At 42.3% G+C, this 21,301-nt stretch overlaps 2 protein-coding genes across 4 annotated transcripts; one reads left to right on the top strand and one right to left on the bottom strand.

The window, feature by feature from the left end:
* Window positions 1-2,431: 2,431 nt before the first annotated feature.
* LOC142814203 (protein C-ets-2-like) lies at window positions 2,432-8,411 on the bottom strand. Of its 3 annotated transcripts, none has more exons than XM_075892382.1 (2): window positions 7,951-8,411; window positions 2,432-5,294 (listed from the first exon to the last, which is right to left on the bottom strand). In XM_075892382.1, exons 1-2 carry the CDS (start codon window positions 8,204-8,206, stop codon window positions 4,954-4,956), a joined length of 597 nt encoding a protein of 198 aa, XP_075748497.1. In that variant the 5' UTR covers window positions 8,207-8,411; the 3' UTR covers window positions 2,432-4,953. The 3 variants fall into 3 exon arrangements, with proteins under 3 accessions (XP_075748497.1, XP_075748495.1, XP_075748496.1); XM_075892380.1 differs by having other exon boundaries at window positions 7,870-8,402; XM_075892381.1 differs by having other exon boundaries at window positions 7,879-8,397.
* Window positions 8,412-14,627: 6,216 nt separating this feature from the next.
* LOC119171571 (acetylcholinesterase) lies at window positions 14,628-20,998 on the top strand. The gene is made up of 3 exons (XM_075892379.1): window positions 14,628-14,908; window positions 17,971-19,463; window positions 20,498-20,998. The coding sequence occupies exons 2-3, from the start codon at window positions 17,974-17,976 to the stop codon at window positions 20,643-20,645; spliced, it is 1,638 nt and encodes a 545-aa protein (XP_075748494.1). The 5' UTR covers window positions 14,628-14,908; window positions 17,971-17,973; the 3' UTR covers window positions 20,646-20,998.
* The last annotated feature ends 303 nt before the right edge of the window (window positions 20,999-21,301 follow it).

Raw genomic sequence — 21,301 nt, 5'->3', positions numbered from 1 at the left:
TTATTTTTTTTAGAGTGCCCAATAAAGGCAGACCATGAACATCATTATGAGTGCAAATACTTTTCTTAATCTCATGGAAGGCTTTTCCTCAATATTTCTTATTCATAGATTGGTCGCGCTCTTCAAATGTCATTAATTCCGAGTCCAGTATATTAATATTCTACCTGCATCGCGGAGGAAATGTTCTGCCACCTACCGGAGAAACTTCTAAACAACAACCAAAAGTCATATAAAAACGTCAATAGATGGCAGCACACTTCTTGCGTCAGTTATTAGGTTATTGAAGATTTGTAGGTTTCATTGTTCCTTTGAGTGTTTTAATAAAGTGCGGGGTACTCCATAATACGCAACGAATGAAATAAAAGGGTCAGTAATTAACGTCGTATTATGATTATAACAAGGTATTATAATGAAGACAAAAACAAACTTACGTTCGAAATTTCGTTTTTTCAGTTCTTTGTAGTAATAATGCACATGACAACCAGGAGAGCTATTCCCAGTTTGTAGTTTATGGTTTCTAAAGAAGCCGGAGTTTCCAGCATTATGTAGTTCTTTCATGGAGGAAGGAAAGAGTTCTTTTTTTTTTTTTGCATACTTAGCAGGGGGGGGGGGGGGGGGTTTGAATTATTTAAATGTATGTTTGTGCTTGTGTTTGGTTAGAGACTGCGCCCCGCCGCGGTGGTCTAGTGGCTAAGGTACTCGGCTGCTGACCCGCAGGTCGCGGGATTGAATCCCGGTTGCGGCGGCTGCATTTCCGATGGAGGCGGAAATATTGTAGGCCTGTGTGCTCAGATTTGGGTGCACGTTAAAGAACCCCAGGTGGTCAAAATTTCCGGAGCCCTCCACTACGGCTTCTCTCATAATCATATGGTGGTTTTGGGACGTTAAACCCCACAAATCAATTGGTTAGAGACTGCGACGCCAGCGGCAAAATCCAGCCGAGGTGTGTGCGTGTGTGTGTGTGAGAGAGAGAGAGAGAGAGAGAGAGAGAGAGAGAGAGCGCCGGTTTCTGCATTGTCGACACTTGTAACAGCTCTGACAGTTAGTTCTCGCTTGTCCTGTGTAGTATTCCTGTGCATGCTTCTTCGTGCTTCAGGGGCGCACTGCAAATATTGAGCTGCTTTTTGTTTTCATGTGGCGTTCTAATTGCTTGCTATTGCATTCATTGCTTCGCCCTTGCGATGAAACTGAGACTTTTTTCTACTTGCGACTAACTAAGGCCGCGGCAACTTCTGTGTGTCCATCGTCTAACACATTTTTAGTAAAACATCTCATAATCAAGAAAACATTGTCAACGAAATGTTTGAAAGAACACATATTTGTCGATTCTCGTAAAATTGGGAGAGAACGCGCACTTACAAATAGCTCCAGCGACCTTACCGTTAATAGACCAACCAGGTTATGTATTACTCTTTTGCAAAATAACAAAAACGCCGACCAAGGTAAAATACACAAAAGTTAAAAAGACGTTTCGGTTCCCCACACGGGAGCCTTGTTCATAGTTCTGTGAACAAGGCTCCCGTGTGGGGAGCCCAAACATCGTTTTAACTTTTGTGTATTTCGCCTTGGTCGGCGTTTTTGTTATTTTGCACTATGTTTGCCCCCGACACGATGGGATTCCGTCGGACTCTTGACTGTATTACTCTTTTATATTAGCGCATAAATTAATGCAATAGTCCTTTTTAGTGTTCTATCAGAGTTACAGCGAGGGAACCTTGGTTCATTGTACCCAAGGCTAGCAAGAACAATAGGACTATCACGTCCAACTGTTCATAATAAATCGAAGCCAATATTTATCAGAAGAACGGCAGTCCCAAATAGGTGTATGAGTATGCATCAGGAGTGTATCCAGTGTTTTATTTCGAGAAATACAAATTGTGTGTGTGTGGGAGAGCTACATGCCCTTGCCTGGAATAGTGCATAGGGCATTGAATGGGGCATAAACAAATTTTGGCCACGCCAATGAACAATATATATCAAAATATTTTGACATTAGGCCAACTGCATGCTGTTTTATCTAGGTGCCTTAGCAATCATTTTCCGGTTGTTCAGATTGGGGAAACCTTTCACCTGGAGAGTGCAGTACCAAATGTGTTCCCCACGACTTGATCCACGAGACCCTTTGCTCATTCATCATATTTATTACAGAATTGATTATAATATCAAGAGCTTTGCGCAGATCGACGAGGACTGCAAGTGGCCTTAAACTGGTAGTTGTCATGTTTTCGACAGCACCACTTTTGACGGGGACAGCGAATGAATACGAAATATGAGCGATTTCCTTTTCACATGCAGGTAAATCTCACATATTTCCTTGCTTTTAACATATGACTTCTATTAATTATTTTGAAGAAAAAACGTGCATATGCCATTTCAGGACACCAGCCCCTTCCCACTGCTCAGTATCTGGGCTAGAAAAAATGAAAGAAAATTTCAAAATCGTCTGTGCATTTTATTTCCTGTAGACCACAGAAGTCGCACATTGCATTCGAAATAAAGCAAACAAGAGAACAATGAATCACATTACAAACAAGTCTGCAAAAAATATATGTGAAGATAGCAGATCACAAGATGTCACTATGTCCCCATCGGAGTGATCCTTCAAGTGGGGCAGTTTGTAATGCTTTCTTCTTTATTGAGATCTTGCACTTCAGACGTTTTTTTGAACAAAAAAGAAAAAATGACAAGAACAAAGGAAGAGTGAAGAAAGATATAGTAATAAAGATCATCTCTTCATGCCGAGACAAAAGCATAGAGACCTCTGGAAATAATTTACAAAGGCTGGCGCACAGCGTTAAATGGGTGACACGTAAAAGATGCGAGAACATTAAAGAAAAAAAGGCATGAAGTAGAAAAGGGAAACATGCCCGTTCATGCATTGCACTTCCAACTTGGAACGTGCCGCACAAACATATAAAAATTTTGCTTTGTATAAATATATGTAAATCTTCTTTGGAAGACAAACAAATTAAGGCACGGCTTCTACAACGTTCGCGTATGACAAAATACTGGCGGCACACATTCCTAATACTTTTTGTACACTTCCTTTGAAGAGAAGCATCCACATTGTTTAATCAAGTATAAATTACTTCAAGGGAGAAAAACTGGTTTCAACATGTGTTATGTATGAGGACACCATTTATAAGGCGAAAAAGAAACACTGTAGATGCTTGTCTTTCGCTGTTGGATACATCAAGGGGGAGTCATTCACATCACATGAACAACAAAAACCATAGCAATAGCAAATGCACATCCACTATTTTTCTGGGCAGTTCATCTGCACACAGAAAAATGCACAATTCTTATATATCTTCTGTCCTAAAGTCATCTTATGTATAATTATTCCTCATGTCTCATAAATGCCGCACAATGTATCAAGCTGTTACTAATAAAATACGTTCATGAAGTAAAATTTCATGCTTGTAATATACATGTATTTATTTACAAGTCTAAGCAAGTTGAAAAATGATGTGCAGCATGACAACGCAAACGGCAACTGCTGTCACCAACAGGCAGGTATTCAGAGTTACAAGCACAAAAAAAAACTAATGACAAAATGCTAATGTCATGTGCAACAAAACAGACAACTTCCAAGAGCAAACAGATGAGACAGTGAAATACTTTGGCTTTTTGCTGTATCTTTCTTGCTTTGTATGTTTCAACAAGAAAAAAAAGAAAAAAAGCACATCCTGTTTATGACTATAATAACGTTTCGTGACTAACACACAATAAAACAAAGATAAAAGATGAAAAAGGTACTTGGCAATGTTGATCTTAGCTAATAGTTCTTGCTCACGACAAATATAATGAGCTTTTTTTAGGCGCTTCAACATGAAAGAATCATGTGCATGATGTAACTTTTACCAGAGAAACACTGAGACAATAAAAATGATGGCTCATTAAAATAAGTGACTACGATAATATTTGTTTTGAAAAATTGGCTATTTTCAGCTAACTATTTATAAAGAAATTGTTAGCTGAAATTAACAAAACAACGTAATTGATTGTATGCACTATGGTTTCAGAAATTACAGCTGCCACAGTGAATCAGCAACGTCGCTAGATACAGTTTTTTTTTTCACTTTAGAAAACTGTCATGGTAAATAAAAGAAACAGCTTAATGCCAGAAAGAACTTCAACTTCTCGAAGTGCAGCCCACCGTTGATACACCTCTCTGCAAATTATTCAAAGCCATTTGTATTCACATAATTTTGTTATTTGGGTAGAAAACTATAGCCAGAAGTATTGTGCATACACTACATGAAGCACATTAAGCAAATAAAGATATAAAATTGAAGAATAGAACATGTTGTAAAGATTTGACTTTGCAGAACATTGGGAATACGTTCGTCTCTGGGCACAATATAACTGCAAAAAGCAACTGTCATTTCACTCATCAACATTGATTGCATAGTACACCGCTTTGGTGCATGTTGAAATATGAAGTGCTAAGACAATTTCTTTGAAAATGTATTAACATATCAGCAATACGTTCAACTTTCAACACACAAACAAAAATACATGAACTACTGAAGTCGACAGCTGGGAAGTGCCGTCCGCCTGCCTCACTTGGGCAGGAAGAAGATTTGATGGAAATATGAATTGCTTGAGCAAGGTTAAGGCTTCAACTCCATATGAGACAAAGGTAACCTCGGTATTGCAGGCGGCGGGGTATGAAGACTGCCAGCGATTCTTATGCTTCATTACGTCTAAGAAAAGGCTCCTTGAAACACTTTTTATCTTTATTAAAATGTTTGTGCTTTCATAAAGAGTCTCTTATCTCATAGCATACGTCAGGAGACACACACACACACACACTCCCACACTGGTTGAGCAGGAATCCGTCCAGTGAGTCCGTGCTGTAGAACCTGCATCACCAACACCTCTGATGATGAACTCAGATTGTGTGAAAGTCACTTAAAGAAACAAAATCCTGCATGAAAGCTGATCGTCTCAGTCTTCATCTTTCTTCTCTGGCTTCAGCTCGACCATAGCATGCAGTTCTTCAGGCGTGTAGCCCAACAGCGTCTGCAGGTCACACACAAAGCGGTACACATAGCGCTTTCCAGCAGTTTTGTGAATGATGTTCTTGTCATAGTAGTAGCGTAGACCTCGGCTAAGCTTCTCATAGTTCATTTTCGGCTTGTTTTTTCTGACACCCCAACGCCGGGCCACTTCATCTGGGTCAGTCAGCTTGAACTCCCAGCCATCACCTGTCCAGCTGATGAACCCTTGGCAGGACTTGTCGGTGAGGAGCTCAAGTAGGAACTGCCAAAGCTGGATTGGTCCACTTCCTGTGATACAATAAGAAATATAGAAAAGGAGATCAGTAAATTTATTTGACTGTGTGATCACATTACTATGCAAAATAGCAAAAAGCTGACCACCTTGCAATGTTACTAGTATGTGCCAGCATAGCATCATCTAAGAAAGACCATATTTAGGATATCCCTGATAAAGTAAGTCTAGGTTGCTTTACATCATGAGCCAGTGCCATCCCGCTCAAAATCTTTATCATATAATTAAATCTAAGCTCTTATATTTTTAATACTTTAATGAATCTTTTTGCATTACATTTATGAAGAGACTTTCGTGCAAATCAAGGCTATGTTTTTTTTTTTAATAAGTCGAGCCAGTGTATTTTTATATCAATACAAGCAAATAATACAGTATTTGCAAGAGAGGAGAGATTGTATCTGTTCAAGCCGCTTTCACATGTGGCCGACGCATGCACTGAAACCACTGTGACGGGCCAACTGGAAGCGCTCAAAGTTGCTGCCATGCTGTAGCCATATGAAGGACATTACAACAAAATGAGCTGCAAACCGGCATGGATGAAGATATTCATGGAATCAGTACAACCCTCATAATGCTATTTATTTTGCATTTCGTTTATGGTGAGTTGTTATAGAATAATTAAGTGCATACAAGCAGCTTTATGATTCGTAAGCACACTAGTGCATAGTGCCTCTATTGTGCAAGCTCTTTTAAAAGTTTTGACCTAATATTTGAAGTTCAGAGACACCATATATATAACATAGATATAAGAGGTTCACGATTCTTGTATGATGAAGCAGTGTGGTCGTAGATAATCAACTCGGCCTATCTTACATTATTCGCTAATTTCGATATCTTATCAGTCTTCCTAATCATATGATGCTGACAAGATAATAATGCATATTTTAGCACACTCAAATTTGTTCAAGTAGCCCTCAAACTTTAATGCATGTGAAGCACAACAATTTTGGTGATCAGTAATTAAACGTCATGACACGGTGTGAGTTAGAACGACAGTAGAAGTGACTCAGCCTGTTGCTATATTGTTGCCCAATCACAGATATTTGATGATTCGCGAGTTTGCCTTTATGAAAAATGTTTGCCGAAGTTTTTAGCACAAAATTTCTAACAGTACAAGTGCAATATCTTTGCAATCAGCCTGAGATTCACAGCATCATTCTGAGTCACTTCAACACCATTCTGTTTGCTATGGAAGCGGGAAGCGAAAAGGAGAATTTACAAGCACAAATTTCGAAGGCAAGAAGATACCAAGTGAAAAATGCTTCAAAAAGCAGACCCAAGAGCAAAGTTCATCCATGTAGCATTCCATTTACAGCTAAAGCCATGCACAAAAGCAAAGGGCCTTCAAACACTGCAGTAAAAAGAAATGCGAAGCTCTAAGGTGGGTGCATGCCTGAGTGACAAAATGTAATAAGCGCTCTACAAACTGTTTCACAATGTGCACATATAAAGGGGACAGCCGAAATAGATCTCTGGCCATGCAAAAATAGACATACCTGAGCTAAAACAATAAGAAGTCATTTATCAAGCAATTATTATACCTAATTAAAGCATAATATTGTCATTCATACAGGGGCTGTACTAAATCTAAGATCTATGTAAGCACATTATTTTCAACAGATTGAGATTGCTGCAAACCTTTACGCTTTAGCTCGGTGTACAAGTCTTTGTTCACAAAGAAGATATACTGTATCTCTCTGAACAAATCAACTAGCTTAGGGGCCCATGACTATCAATAACATGTGATTTCACAAAGCAGATTCTTTGTTAGGTTTCTAGCAAAATGTCATTTAAAGTTATTATAGAGTGAAACTTTATCTTATTGTCTTTGTGAAAAAATACAAAATGTTGACGTAAGGTAAAAATAGCTTCTCCTTAATGTTCAGAGGCCACAGAGTAATAAGTATGCCTAATTTTCTTGAGATACTGCCCCGCAAAAGTAGTTTCAAAAATCACTAGCCAGCAAGAATTCTATGATATTTATAATATATGTCTTAGTTATTTTCAATGGCAGCAATAATTTACCAGAGACATATTATTTGCCAGAAAAGTGTATAAATTTAATCTAACCAACAGTATAGAGCACATATGCCCTGCCGTGGTGGTCTAGTGGCTAAGGTACTCTGCTGCTGACCCGCAGGTCGCGGCTTCGAATCCCGGCTGTGGCGGCTGCATTTCCGATGGAGGCGGAAATGTTGTAGGCCCGTGTGCTCAGATTTGGGTTCACGTTAAAGAACCCCAGGTGGTCGAAATTTCCGGAGCCCTCCACTACGGCGTCTCTCATAATCATATGGTGGTTTTGGGACGTTAAACCCCACATATCAATCAATCAGTATAGAGCGCATAGATTTTTCAGTTAGTATTTACCCTAAAAAATTTAGGTAAGCCTAAGGTATTAGTCCAAGAGTTGCAACATGGATGAGTTTCTCTTGCTCAATATACAGAACAATTAGAAATAATAAATTGCATTATCTAACCACATCTAGTGAAAAAGATGTGAGGCAGAAACATCGCCTGACTTTATCGCTTCCACAAGCAAGCAGAACGGCGAGGGTTAGTCCAAGGACACACCAGAATAACCTGCTAAAACGGCCGCTTGGATGACAGGCTTGCTGTCGCCGCCGGCGCCGAGGTGCGATCGCTGCAACGCACCAGGGCTCAGGTGGGCCAGAGGACCGTCGACGCGAAGCCCGTGCAAAGGTCCAAATGACGATGGGTGGTGATGGTGGTGCGGCGGTGGCACACCGCCGTTGGCTGCGGCTGCGGCCGCGGCGGCAGCTGCCACGCCATTCTGGTGGGCCGCGGCGGCCGCTGCCCAGTGGTCAGCAGCGCTTTGAACGGCCGTGGGCACCGTCTGGAAGGGTGGCTCGTAGTGATGGGCACCCGGATAGCGCTCGGGGAGGCCCATGTCATGATGAGAATACCTCGCTGGATTTGGGAAATAGAAACGTAGGCAATATTAGAAACCGAGCATCAGTGGAAGAACTGAGAACTGCTCTTGAGAGCCGGGAAAGTGGAAATGTCATCAAAAATTGATAAGTATTGATAAGCATGTTGATGCACCTGTTGATGCACCTTGCGCTTTCCTTTACATACAATTTTCCTCGCGGTAATGGCACCTAGTACACTCACCGGTTTCGTAAGATGCATACTCATTCCTATGCTGAATAACGCACTCACTTTCCAGCGACTCACTTGCACCTTCTTTCCTCTTACTAACCCATTTGCATACGTTAGAAAGTTTAGAAGGCGAGGAAAACACAACGTTTGCTATCTAATTGTTCCCAATATTTTTTTTTTTCATAATGATTGGAAAGGCCGTGAAGATACAGAACAACGGTGAACTGATCCATATCTTCGGACTATTTACTAGGTTTCTGTCACATGACTTCTTTTTCTTTTACCACACGGCCCGGTTTACTACAGACTGTGTCCGTCAAGTGGTTGGGATAGCAGTGTTTCTTACTTAGCCTTTCCACCTGCTCTTCGATGTCTTGCATCATTTTGCGGGCGCAGGATTTTTCAAGCTCTGCTCGCAAAGCATTGAAAGCGATTTCCATTTTGTTCATCTTCGAGTGGTTGGGTGCATAATTAACCAGCTGTTTTTGGGCCCTTTGCCGCTAACAGCCAAGGGCTGTTTGGTTAGATTAGTAACCAAACACTATCATGAAATTGAACTGTAAACCTTAGGCTACGACAATGCGTGCTGAACTTGTCCAAAAACACACTTATTCGTTCTTTTATGCCCAGTTATTCGTGAGCGCATGTTTGTATTGCTTTTTTCTTCGTGTCTGTTCCCGCCACGCACTTCGACCAAAATGGAAAGCTTCGTTGGCCACGCAACCTAACTGAATCGAATGGCTCCTCGTTTTATTTTTTTCATAATAGTGCAACAAACTGGCTTGTTCAGTGCTGGCGAAAAGAGAATAATAAATATTATTATTGGCCTTTAACGCCCCAAAACCACGATATGATTGAGAGACGCTCTAGGGAAGCGGGGCCACTGAACCTGTTAGAATAATGCAGGCTTAATCAAGTCGCCTTCACCCCGATTCCCACTGCCTTTGTCTTTGCCCATGCTTTTGTGAGGCGAATACTCTGCCATAACATGTAGAAGATAAAGATGGAAAGAAGAATGTAAAAGGCGGGGAGGTTATCCAGAAAAGCCCACGCTGGTGGAATGGGGAAGGAGGATAGCTTATAAAAAAGAGAGAGAACAAAAAACATGAACAGCGATTTCGATGGTGAGCAGCTTCGTACTCGCCATACGTTGTAATAAAAAGTATAAAATTAGATTGTTACAGTGACAAAACGTTCACAAGACGAAATCTATGTGGAGAAGTGTTCATAAGGACCGTGCGCTGATGGCTTAGATGATAAGAAATGGTAAACATAAAACTTGTCACGTAATGTTGTTAGTCAACGCTCGTCCCATCAACCTTTTTCTTCGTTCTTCGTTCTTCGTTCACCAAGTGATTATATATCGGGAAGACTTCAGCAGTGTTCGTTTAAAAGTTGCTGAAAGTCATAGCAAAATGATTCCCACGCCCATGCTGTACCAACAAAATTTATTTATTTATTTATTTATTTATTTATTTATTTATTTATTTATTTATTTATTTATCTGAAGAATCGGCGTACATGACGCTAGCATGGACTATTAACAAATACGGGTGCAAGTGGAAAGAGGAAATCGACGCGCAGTCGATGGCCATGTCGCCGACCCTGTGTGCGCCCTTGACGGGCGCCTGGCGAGACGGGTGATCAGCGTCCACTATGTTTTGTCTGCTGCCAAGGCTGTGCGCGTGCAAGCCGAAAAACCGCTTACTGTAGACTAATGCACGTGCCCACGCTCTGAGGACAACACGCTCTGAGTACTTGACCTGCCCACCCTGCAACGTATGCTGAGCAATTGAGTTTTCTTGATGTGCCGCAATGGGGCTCTATAGCAAACGTTGAGATTGGTAAATGTTAGGACATGGCTTGCATATAGTTCCTAGCATATAATATTTTTAGCGTGTTTGCGTGCGTGCGTGCGTGCGTGTGTGTGTGTGTGTGTGTGTGTGTGTGTGTGTGTGTGTGTGTGTGTGTGTGTGTGTTTGTGTGTTTGCTTACTCAGCTCTTATTCTTCCTACACTATATCCTGTTCGTTTCTTTCGCACAGGTTTACGTACAAATTCAGCAACTAGCAATCTCGCGTCATTGCTACTTTTTTTTTAATGTGCCCTTGAGTATAATTATTTTTAATCAAAAATACACATGCAAGTTTTCTTCGTGTATAAATTCAAGTAACTACTTGCTAGTCTTAAAAATACTAGATATTCTAGCCCACGGATCAAACAAACGACCATCAGCCCTGTCATTAGCGACCTGGCTCACACATACCTGTCTTTGTCCTGTTTTTCTTTTTTTTTTCTTAATAAGTACGTTTATAAGCTTTTTAATTCGCTAAATGATATCAGAGATTTTTGTCGCCTATTGCAATTAAAAACGCTTTGTTAGGGTAAGCTACAAACTTCTGACTGCCCTCGGCCATCCTTTTTTCAGTTCTCACAAACACGTGAGCCCTTCGTATGACACCCGCTTAGACAAAACAATATAGTCATATTCTGATCGACGTTGTGTAAACACATAGTGGAAGACTTCGAAATAATTATGACCATGTTCCCTGCTTTCACGCTCTCCTACATTGAAGAGCTTGAACGATTTTGCATTTAACCTTCATCCCAATGCGGCGCTGAAGCGGCGAAAAAATCCTTCACCTTGAACTCGGCAGCGATACTTGATAAGTACTGGTTGTGGCACTGTTTGGTTAGTATTTCTCTACGATTACTGGTCAGGTATCACCTTCATGTGTGTGTGTGTTTTTTTTTTCTTGCGGGGGATACTTGAACTGCGCCGCTTAGGCTTGCACACTATTGATTATAACGTAAGTTTTTTTTTTTTTTATCACGTCTCTTTTCCTTGTTTAAAGACCAGGAAAAGAGACGCTGATCTCCTTTTTTTTTTCAAATAGACGCTCATCTTTGTGAAATGTCAATAGTGGTCTCAGTGCTCTTTACCCAATTTTATAAACATTACATATGTACTCCTTTGATACAGCCGTCATGTCGGGTCGACATCAATTGTGGTTAGTTGCCATGCGCTGAAGTTTATTCATGTAGCAGTGTCCACGGGCAGCATCCTCGCGAACATCAGCGCTTCATTTCAGCTTCTGGTGTTGCTAATACGCAAGTTCCAGTTGACATCGTTGCGCAAGTGCAAACAGTTTGTTATGTAAACTTATACGACTCAACAACATATGGCTGTGCGTGCAACATTTGTACATATATTTAGTGTCAGTCCATGACGTGTCGCTCAAAAAATACGTTGCAACACGGTCACCTTCCTTCCGCATGCTTCGTATAACATCGATTCCCAGGTACATGGGATCTGCCTAATTTTTGTTTCTTAATGCTTAGACGTTAAAATTACCCATGTGACTTCTCGCCGTTCCTAGTTAGATACTACGTGTCAATCACCTATGGCGCATACCCGCATACCAGTGACACATACCCACCCACGGGTATGTGCCACTGTCTGCCACGAAGCGTTTGACGACATACGCGACAAAATTGTGACTTGATTCATTTCTTAATAGCACATCGTATTCGTCCAATCATTTTACCCTTCGAATCTAATTTTGGCTCACGCCAAGTTAAGGGGGTATCACGAGAGCACCAAGACGTTATCGGATGGATAGATAGATAGATAGATAGATAGATAGATAGATAGATAGATAGATAGATAGATAGATAGATAGATAGATAGATAGATAGATAGATAGATAGATAGATAGATAGATAGATAGATAGATAGATAGATAGATAGATAGATAGATAGATAGATAGATAGATAGATAGATAGATAGATAGATAGATAGATAGATAGATAGATAGATAGATAGATAGATAGATAGATAGATAGATAGATAGATAGATAGATAGATAGATAGATAGATAGATAGATAGATAGATAGATAGATAGATGCCAAAGGTACATGCAGTACGCATAGAAATGCTTCGCATTTATAACAGACCAAGGAAAAGATTTCCAACAAGCTCGGAATTGCGTGCTGCTCTCTGTGGTGTATGATCTTTAAAAAGAATTGATTTGATTTGATATGTGGGGTTTAACGTACCAAAACCACCATATGATTGTGAGAGACGCTGTAGTGGAGGGCTCCGCAAAAATTTCAACCACCTGTGGTTCTTTAACGTGCACCCAAATCTGAGCACACGGGCCTACGACATTTCCGCCTCCATCGGAAATGCAGCCGCCGCAGCCGGGATTCGATCCCACGACGTGCGGGTCCGCAGCCGAGTACCTTAGCCACTAGACTACCGCGGCGGGGCGATCTTCAAAAAGAAGGCGTCTGTTCATGGCGCGCTTGAAAATGCGAGTGAAAAGAACTCTGTGATGGCTGTGGCATCGCCTGACACGGGCTGGGCAGTGTCCACCAGGAGCTGCGAACTGCGCACGAACGGGGTTCTATTGCCTTCAACAGAAAACGATGGACTTCGCTTTCATACTTGTCTACGACAGCTTCACGGCAAGCATTGGCTGGTCGAGCCGCTTCAAAGCCCACCACGGCATTGTGGTCAAAGTCATATCCAGGAAGCAGCAGCTATTGACTCAATGACGTTATTGTGGCTGCACACGAACAAAAAAGTTATGGACGAGCACGAGCTTTTGGACATTTACAGTGCTGACGAGATGCCTCTAAAGGAGTACCGACACAAATTTTAAATATTTTGGGATTGTTGCTTTAAGTAATAACACCGGTTTCGATAACCCTAAAAACAGTGCTGTGGTGCCTCAGAACGCAGTGCTTAGATTTTCATTTACACTGCTTTAAAACGACACTATCGGTATCGATATTGAGGGGGCCACTTTGGCTCAAGAGGAATGTATACATAACAGCTGCATCTTAGTGGTACTTAGCTACTAATTGATTGATATGCGGGGCTTAACGTGCCAAAACCACTATATGATTATGAGAGACGCCGTAGTGGAGGGCACCGGAAATGTCGACCACCTGGGGTTCTCTAACGTGCACCCAAATCTGAGCACACGGGCCTACAACATTTCCGCCTCCATCGGAAATGCAGCCGCCGCAGCCGGGATTCGAACCCGCGCCCTGCGAGTCAGCAGCCGAGTACCTTAGCCACTAGACCACCGCGGCGGGGTGTACTTAGCTACTAAGCAGAAACCTCGAGGCTTACTTGGCGGGTTCAACTTGATTTGAGGACGATGCAGCGAGCGAGTAATACGAGCAACCTTAACAGACAAGAAGAGAGCAGACTGTGTCAGGGAACATACCGGGGTTAAGGACATCGTAGTTGAAACTATGAAGAAATGGGCATGGGCCGTGCACGTAGCACGTAGGCAGGATAATCGCTGGCCATAAAGGGTTGCAAGCTGGATTCCAAGAGACGGCAAACGCGTGAGAGGCAGACAGGAAGTTAGTTGAGCCGATGGAATTAAGAACTTTGCTGGCATACCATGGCAGAAGAAAACACAGGACCGGGTTGATTTGTGGAACATGGGAGAGGAATTCGCCCTTCAGTGGGCGTAGTCAGGTTGATCATGCTGATAATGAATTACATCCTCTATAATTCCCTAAACTTCGAATGACATCTGCTATACTTTCTTTGGCATCAATTTCTGTTTGTTCTCAATGATATTGTGGTGAACAAAAAAAAAGCAAGACCTTAAATATACACTGCAAATATGGTTAGTCTAACACGCAAGAACAGAAATCGTATTCAAAGATATTATATAAAAACGTAATAAAGTAATGTATCGAAAACTTTTAAACAAGCAACCTGGCACCAAAATATATAGTACCAAAAATAAACATTAAATACTTTACGACGACAATAAGAATCGACATAACTGTAGCTTGAGTTAATTCGGGATATAGCACCGACACTTCTGCACAGGGCATATTGAGCGAGGGCGCAAGACAAGACACAACACGTGGACTGTGTAGATGTGTGACATACTTTTATGTCGCAAATGTCACGTGCTATGTAGGAACACGCTGTTAAACAGCTTCCTCGAAACATATATGGCTCAACAAATTCAGATAACCCTTTCTACATTTGCTTCCCGTGGCATTCATTCTCTCGCCCTTCTGCAGCTAGCTGCGTACCTGCAAGGTGAAAACAATCCGACCTCGCTGTATTCTATCATAGTTCACACTATAGCGCGGATGAAAAGAGGGCAGATACCCTTGATTTCCTCTTCTCCAACTTCCTCGTTCTTCGGATACATTGGGGGTGGTGGTATTAAGTGATTAGGCTGCGTCATTACAAACAAAAAAAAAGAAAACTTTGTTGCGTAACGAGCTATGGCCATTCGAAGGTGGTGAAGCAAAAAAACATGCTCAAGGCCACCGGAAAAGACGGAAGCGCAGACACGGCCACCGGGCTTAGAAAGGCTGTCTCTCTGCAGCTCCATGGCATTTTCTTTCAGCGGTCATTTTGATTCTGAACAAGCCACTGAATCGAGCAGCAGCTCACCCTGATTCATTCGGTCCCTGGATTACACACCGCGATTGCCTGAGGTAAGCATCTTCGTGGACCTCTTCTGACTACAATGGCTGATGCATTTCTGTGGTATTTCGCACATGCCAGTGAATTTCGTGTCTTCAGTTCACCTTTCTATATAATATCCAGGTGCCTCACATTGCGAGGGTTATGCTTGCCTATTTAGTCAAACTGTGTAACAAGTAGGGGTGAGAAGCAGCCAAACAGTGGACGCAGCCATAGCTAACGTTTGGGTGAACTAGTGCTTGCGTACCTGTCGTTATGGTTGATTGCGCGAGTTGGTGATACATGATTGTTTTGAAATGAGAGCGCACTACTTAGACGTGGACAGAAATAAAGTCTATGTGCTCTCTCGTTTCAAAACAACCATGTACATGTCCTGTTTGGGTAAGGGTCCACTAATGGCCGCGTTTTCATGTTCAAGTGACTGTGCGACAGTTGGTATATTTCGGGGAACACAGTTTCAGTGACTGACACTGTCACGCGATATGCTTTCGTGAGTTGCATAAAGTTCACAAATTATAAGTGTTGCCGACACTCATACGCTATTCGGATGCAAGACAGCCTACTAATTAGCAGCTTGTAGCAGGTGTAACTTCATGATTTTATTCATGTTCCTTTTCATGTCGCCCCTGATTCAATGGTCACGGAGGCACACTAAACGTGCCTTGTCATACAACTGCTGTTGTATGACACTGCAACTGCAAAGCATGCGGGAAAGGGAAGTGATAGCAAGTAGGACGAAAAGAGTAAACCAGAGCATAAAAAGCTTAGTCATGCATGACACCACGCAGGCAAAGAAGTGCACAGCACAGCCATCAAGAGCATAGTAAAGTCTAGCAAAGAGCTTGGAAAGGAAGGTTATAATGAAGAGGGAGTAAAAGCAGGGGGCTGTATGCTGTCATCGCATGCAGTCGTCTCGTGTTGTCACTCAGCGTCACCATGTGAAGCAGAGCCATGCATTGCAAAGGCCTGGGACAGAAAACGGGGGACCACGATAATTGAAGAATTAAGGAAGAGAACAGAGCACAGCGTAAACATGTATGGCGTCACACAGACGCAACCATAATATAAATGATGAATTATAGCAGAGATCGGCAACACGTGGACCGCAATGATCTCCCTGCACAATATGAGAACACGTCCTCTCCCCCCTCTTGTCACTTCCTACCTGAAGGCCGAAATGGCAATTTCGTCCTCCAATAAGCATTTCGCTAGCAATCTGTATTTGTAAATTTCAACCATCTCATATGCGTGCAGGTAATAAACTTATACTCGTTCCGGTTTGTTCATTACTATAAACTCACAACATTTTTTTTTGTTTGCCTACTGAGTGTCCCCCCCCCCCCCCAATTGATTTGCCATGCACCCCCGCTGTGTCGGCTTCGTGCTAACTTGACCCTCCGCCTCAACACGTTGCCCAGAGATCACACGCAACCTCCGCTCTTCAGTTCATAGGCTGGCTACGTCCGGTCTTGTCCGTAGATACGTTGAGATCCTAGTTCAAAGAACTAGACGATCCGTAGATAGCTAGTTCTTTGTGTCACCGCTCACCTGAAATGTGTTCTCTTTTTTTTAGTGCGAATAATTTCTTAGCGAACTTCGGTGACTTTGAGCGTATCTATCTATCTATCTATCTATCTATCTATCTATCTATCTATCTATCTATCTATCTATCTATCTATCTATCTATCTATCTATCTATCTATCTATCTATCTATCTATCTATCTATCTATCTATCTATCTATCTAGCCGTCTACGACTTTTAGCTCTCCTGGCTGTTTCAATAATAGTATCGAAACCGAAATTGGTGTGGCGTAATATGACTGTATGACGAGCATAAGTGGCTAGTCATAACATGAAAGTCGTGAAATGTATGCCATGAATGTCATAATTTACATTTCATGGTCTTGCTGCTCCTGTGGTTGTTTCGTTCACATGACATATTGCAAAACTGGTACGGTATGACATACTGCATGGCGAACATAAGTGACAGACCCTAACGAGGAAGTCATGACATGCATGTCATGTAAGTCATGACTACACGCCGCGCTCAAGATGTGCTCGCGGCCGTTTCGCAAGCTTCACATGTACCGAATTTGGAATTACGTGACGTGAATGGACGACGAAGGTATATGACAGGTGCGAAACATGACAATCATGAGATGCGTGTCATGTAAAAGCACGACTACATGCCACGCTCATCATGCGTTCGCGGCAGTTTCGCTAGCTTCACATATGCCAAATTTGGTATTACGTGACGCGAACAGACGACGAAGGTAAATGACATGTCAAAACATGATAATCATGACACGCGTGTCATGTAAAACATGACTACATGCTGCGCTGACAGTGTGCTCGCGGCTGTTTCGTTGGTTCTAATTATACCAAATTTAATATCATGGGACGTGAATAGACGACGAAGGTAAATGGCACGTCCAAACATGATAGTCATGACATGGAAGTCATGCACGGCATAATTTACTTCCGCCTCATAACGTTGTGCTAATTTTAAAGTCGACTATCGGCCTTCCTCATTCGTGTTTCGCATATCATCGATTCTCACTGTACGTGGTATCTGCCAATTTTTGTTTTTTTTTTTTGGTGTTTTTTTACTTTGAGAAAGATCTAAATGTTTTATGGAAACTTGAGGGCTTAACACGGCTTGCAGTAATACACTGAAATTTTAGTATCTTTTTGTTAAGTGTCATGTAGGATTAGTGTCCTACATTGTTATAAAATATGGTGGCATACTGAGCGACATGCATAGTGGCCTTCTTTTATGGAAATATGCTCTTCCCAGTGTGTCCTCTGCTGACATTCTACTTGGATTGTTGGGGTTCGAACACGAGCTAAAAAAGACTTTAGAGCAGTGCTCATATGTTTGATTTTTGAGCAACCTAATGCGTAATAAGCCCAATGTAAAGTGAGATAATCAGGTTTTTAACACGCCTGGTATTCAACCTTAATTGCGTGAACGATAAATATGGAAATGACTCAAACTCAATGCGACTTGAAAAAAACAGTAAAATGGCTCAAAAACAAAAAGGTTCTCCATATATGTTTCTTCTTTTGCAGAAAATGAGATCGGCAACGTGGTCGTGCATCCTGTTAATGTGTCTGCAACTAAGCACTCAACAACGTTCCTCAGTCACTGTCAACACTTGCACTGGGTGTTTAAGAGGAAAATTTGTGTCCACAAAGACTGGGTCAGTGCGTGCGTTTTTGGGCGTTCCTTATGCGGAACCGCCGATAGGTTCTGCTCGTTTCAAAAAAACCGAACCCAAAAGACCATGGACAGGAGTCCTTAACGCAACGAACCTACCACCAATGTGCCCCCAAATGCCGTTGAGTTTCAACAGCTACTACCTGGTTAAAGAAGCTGATCCAATGTCGGAAGACTGTCTGTACCTTAACATCTACGCTCCGTCTACTAACGGCACATCGGGGAAGCCCGTTGTGGTTTATATTCACGGAGGCTTTTTTTCTTACGGCGGTATTTCGATGCCAATTCACGACGCTTCTGAGCTGGCTGCCAGAGGAGATGTCGTCGTAGTTACTGTTGCGTATCGGCTAGGCGCTTTCGGATTTCTCAACATGGGGACTGAAGATGCTCCAGGAAACATGGGCATTCACGACCAGCTCCTTGCCCTGCGCTGGATAAAACGCAACGTCGAGGCTTTTGGCGGAGATCCCGACCAAATAACCTTGGTCGGTCAGAGTGCGGGATCTTATTCTGTCGGTGTCCACTTGGTGTCGCCTAGAAGCAAAGGACTGTTTCGACGTGTTATCATGCAGAGCGGAAGCCCTTTCACGAGTTCGCTTGAAAACACCAAGGAACAGGCTCGTCACAGAGCGCGTGTCCTGGCGGAAATGTTAGATTGTGGTTCACTGGAAAAGGACTGGAGAGGTTTCCAAACGATGGCGAGCTGCATGCGGTCAAAGAATGTTTCAGAGATTTTGAATGCGACTGCAGGTTTCACGACTCAGGGACTCGATGGCTTCTTCCCAGTCATAGGAGATGACCTGATTCCTGTAAGAGTAGGGAAGGCTTTGAATAGCCGGAGGCTAAACGCACGCGAGCTCCTGGCCGGTATCTCATCAGCCGAAGGTGACGGACTCATTGATTTTGTGGCTAAGGGGTTCCGCGATAACACCGACGCCGCTGACATAACGAAGAGGACGATGGTATTTTTCGCCAGAGGCATGATGATCACCCTGTTGGACCTAGAGTCTCAGTCAATTATCGATCAATACTTCGGCGGTCCGAACGTCGGGGATGGCGTCGAAGCCGTACACGCTGCTGCTGACCTTCTAGGCGACAGCCAGTTGGGATGTCCTATGCTGGGATTTGCCAAAAGGTTTCTTGGTCCAGACACTGCCGTCTTCATGTACAAGTTCTCGCAGCAGCCATCGAAGATTGGGTGGCCGACGTGGGTGCGCCCGACACATGCGGACGAAATTGCGTTCGCCTTAGGTTCTGTGTTCAAACTTGAAAGTGACGTCTCCGAAAAGGATGCCAAGGCTGCGGAGAACTTCATGCATATTATTTCGACGTTCAGTCACACCGGGTAAGAGATCATTGTGCTTGCAGTGTTTGTTAAGTTCGTGATGGTTCGCTTGCCACAGCCTTCGATATATAGTTGACAAAGTCACGCCCAAGTAGTAAAATAGCTGCAAGATGAAGTGACATGCTTGGGCTTAAGGTAGATGTTGTGACAAGAGATTTCGATTATCAAACGGATCCCCCTTTCTTCAGTTGCCCTCTATTTTATATCAACTGCTCCACTCATGCTCAATCGAAGAAAGCGTGTGCCTGACACACCGGGTTGTAATTTGCTTTCAAGTGGCATCACATATGAAATTCTAATTACCAAAGATACCAGTATTCACTTCGTTCACATCAGTTCTCTACAGTCTGAAACCATAGACGCTTTCGTTGTACTTTTTTTTTCATTTTCGCGCAATCAGTCGTCGTGTCAATTCACCCTCTTTATTAATAAAACATTCTCAAGACATGTGATGATGAAGTCGTATTATGACATGAGAAAGTAGCGTTCAAACAAAAGGTTTTGCGTTGAAGGACCTGTGTGTTTTAAAATACTCTCTATGTATGTTTTTTTTGAAATTGTTTATAAACACATTTTGGGGTATTGCGAGGAGTCATTAGAAGTTATTACAAAGTAACGTCGAAACTGATTTTGAAATCATAAAACAGGAAACAACACAAAGGAAGTATTTTTGTGTATCAAATGCTTCTTGGGGATCCTTCCTTTTTTCGAGCGCTTTGATATTTGGCGGCTAATTTAGCGTGATGGACCTAGACTTCTCAATTCCAATTACCTAGATTGCATAACACCTCTCAATATAAGGTTGGTTTGATATGAAGGTCGTATTTGAATAACTATATTACATACAAACTTCCTCATTCGACTATTCCTGTTAGCTTATCATAAACGTAGATCATGGGTCATTGTCCCTTTAATCCAGATGTAAATATGAAAACAACAAAAGACCACTTCTAATATTCTAAAACCTCCAGTTCCAACAATTGCGCATCACTTTCTGCAGAAGAATGTAACGTTTGCGTTTTATGTTGTTACAGAGTACCACGAGTCCCTGACAACAACACCTGGCCCAAGTTTGGTGAAGAACGTGATTACATGGAAATTGGAAAAGAAGCCAACGTCAACAGAAAGCACCTTCTTGGGCCTGCGTGCAACATTTGGGAGGAACAAAAGCCCTATAATTGAAATGTCGTCGTACCACCTGTATCCGATAGCTCCTTGCAAGACAGCTGAGGTGAAGGTGGCACGTCATATACTTAAGGCCATGAAGGGCGACTTACAGTCTGAAGCAGGGTGTTCTGTCAAAATTTTCAGATTATGCAAAGATGAGGTAGACATTCACTGACATCAATCGTGGTCAAGATGTAAAACGAAGTTTACAGGGTATACTGTCATTTTACATCTGCAGTTTAGCGTAAAATTCATGTCACTGATGACAAAGAAGAAGATCCGCCTCCCGATGGTGGAGAAGAAAGACTCAACTCGTACCTACTCGGACGTAAGAACTGGTCTCGAATAAAACAGCTTTCAGTCTGCTATGCTTCCGTAACTGCTCGCTTTTCGCAAGGTGATATGCGGGATACGCTTCATTAACAGCTAAGACACACGTTATTTTTGAAGAAGAGTGCGTCCACATCATCCGGTATGCAGATAACTAAGTCGAACGCTGGAAGAAAGCAAATGAGTAAAAAGCAGATGTGATCAGTCGTTGAAATTTGGCATGCAGAAACAAAATTAATAGAGGGAGTGCTGCAGATGAAGAGAGGACCCAATGCCACTTTTACACAATAAACCAGTAAACACACATGCTGAGCGAGTGTTAGCTGTGGCAGCTACTGCAA

This window comes from Rhipicephalus microplus, chromosome 4 (genome assembly GCF_043290135.1).
Source record: "Rhipicephalus microplus isolate Deutch F79 chromosome 4, USDA_Rmic, whole genome shotgun sequence".
NCBI classification, from domain to species: Eukaryota; Metazoa; Arthropoda; class Arachnida; order Ixodida; family Ixodidae; genus Rhipicephalus; species Rhipicephalus microplus.
Note: the sequence above shows the minus strand (reverse complement) of the source record. Positions and strands in the feature narration are given on the sequence as shown.

What these genes read in the sequence shown, in the direction of transcription:
- LOC142814203 (XM_075892380.1), bottom strand. Translation starts at nt 8,206, where the DNA reads ATGGGCCTCCCCGAGCGCTATCCGGGTGCCCATCACTACGAGCCACCC. An exon ending in CGTTTTAGCAGGTTATTCTG is followed by an intron (nt 5,295 to 7,869) that starts GTGTGTCCTTGG and finishes ATTGTATCACAG; the next exon opens with GAAGTGGACCAATCCAGCTT.
- LOC119171571 (XM_075892379.1), top strand. Translation starts at nt 17,974, where the DNA reads ATGAGATCGGCAACGTGGTCGTGCATCCTGTTAATGTGTCTGCAACTA. An exon ending in TCGACGTTCAGTCACACCGG is followed by an intron (nt 19,464 to 20,497) that starts GTAAGAGATCAT and finishes ATGTTGTTACAG; the next exon opens with AGTACCACGAGTCCCTGACA.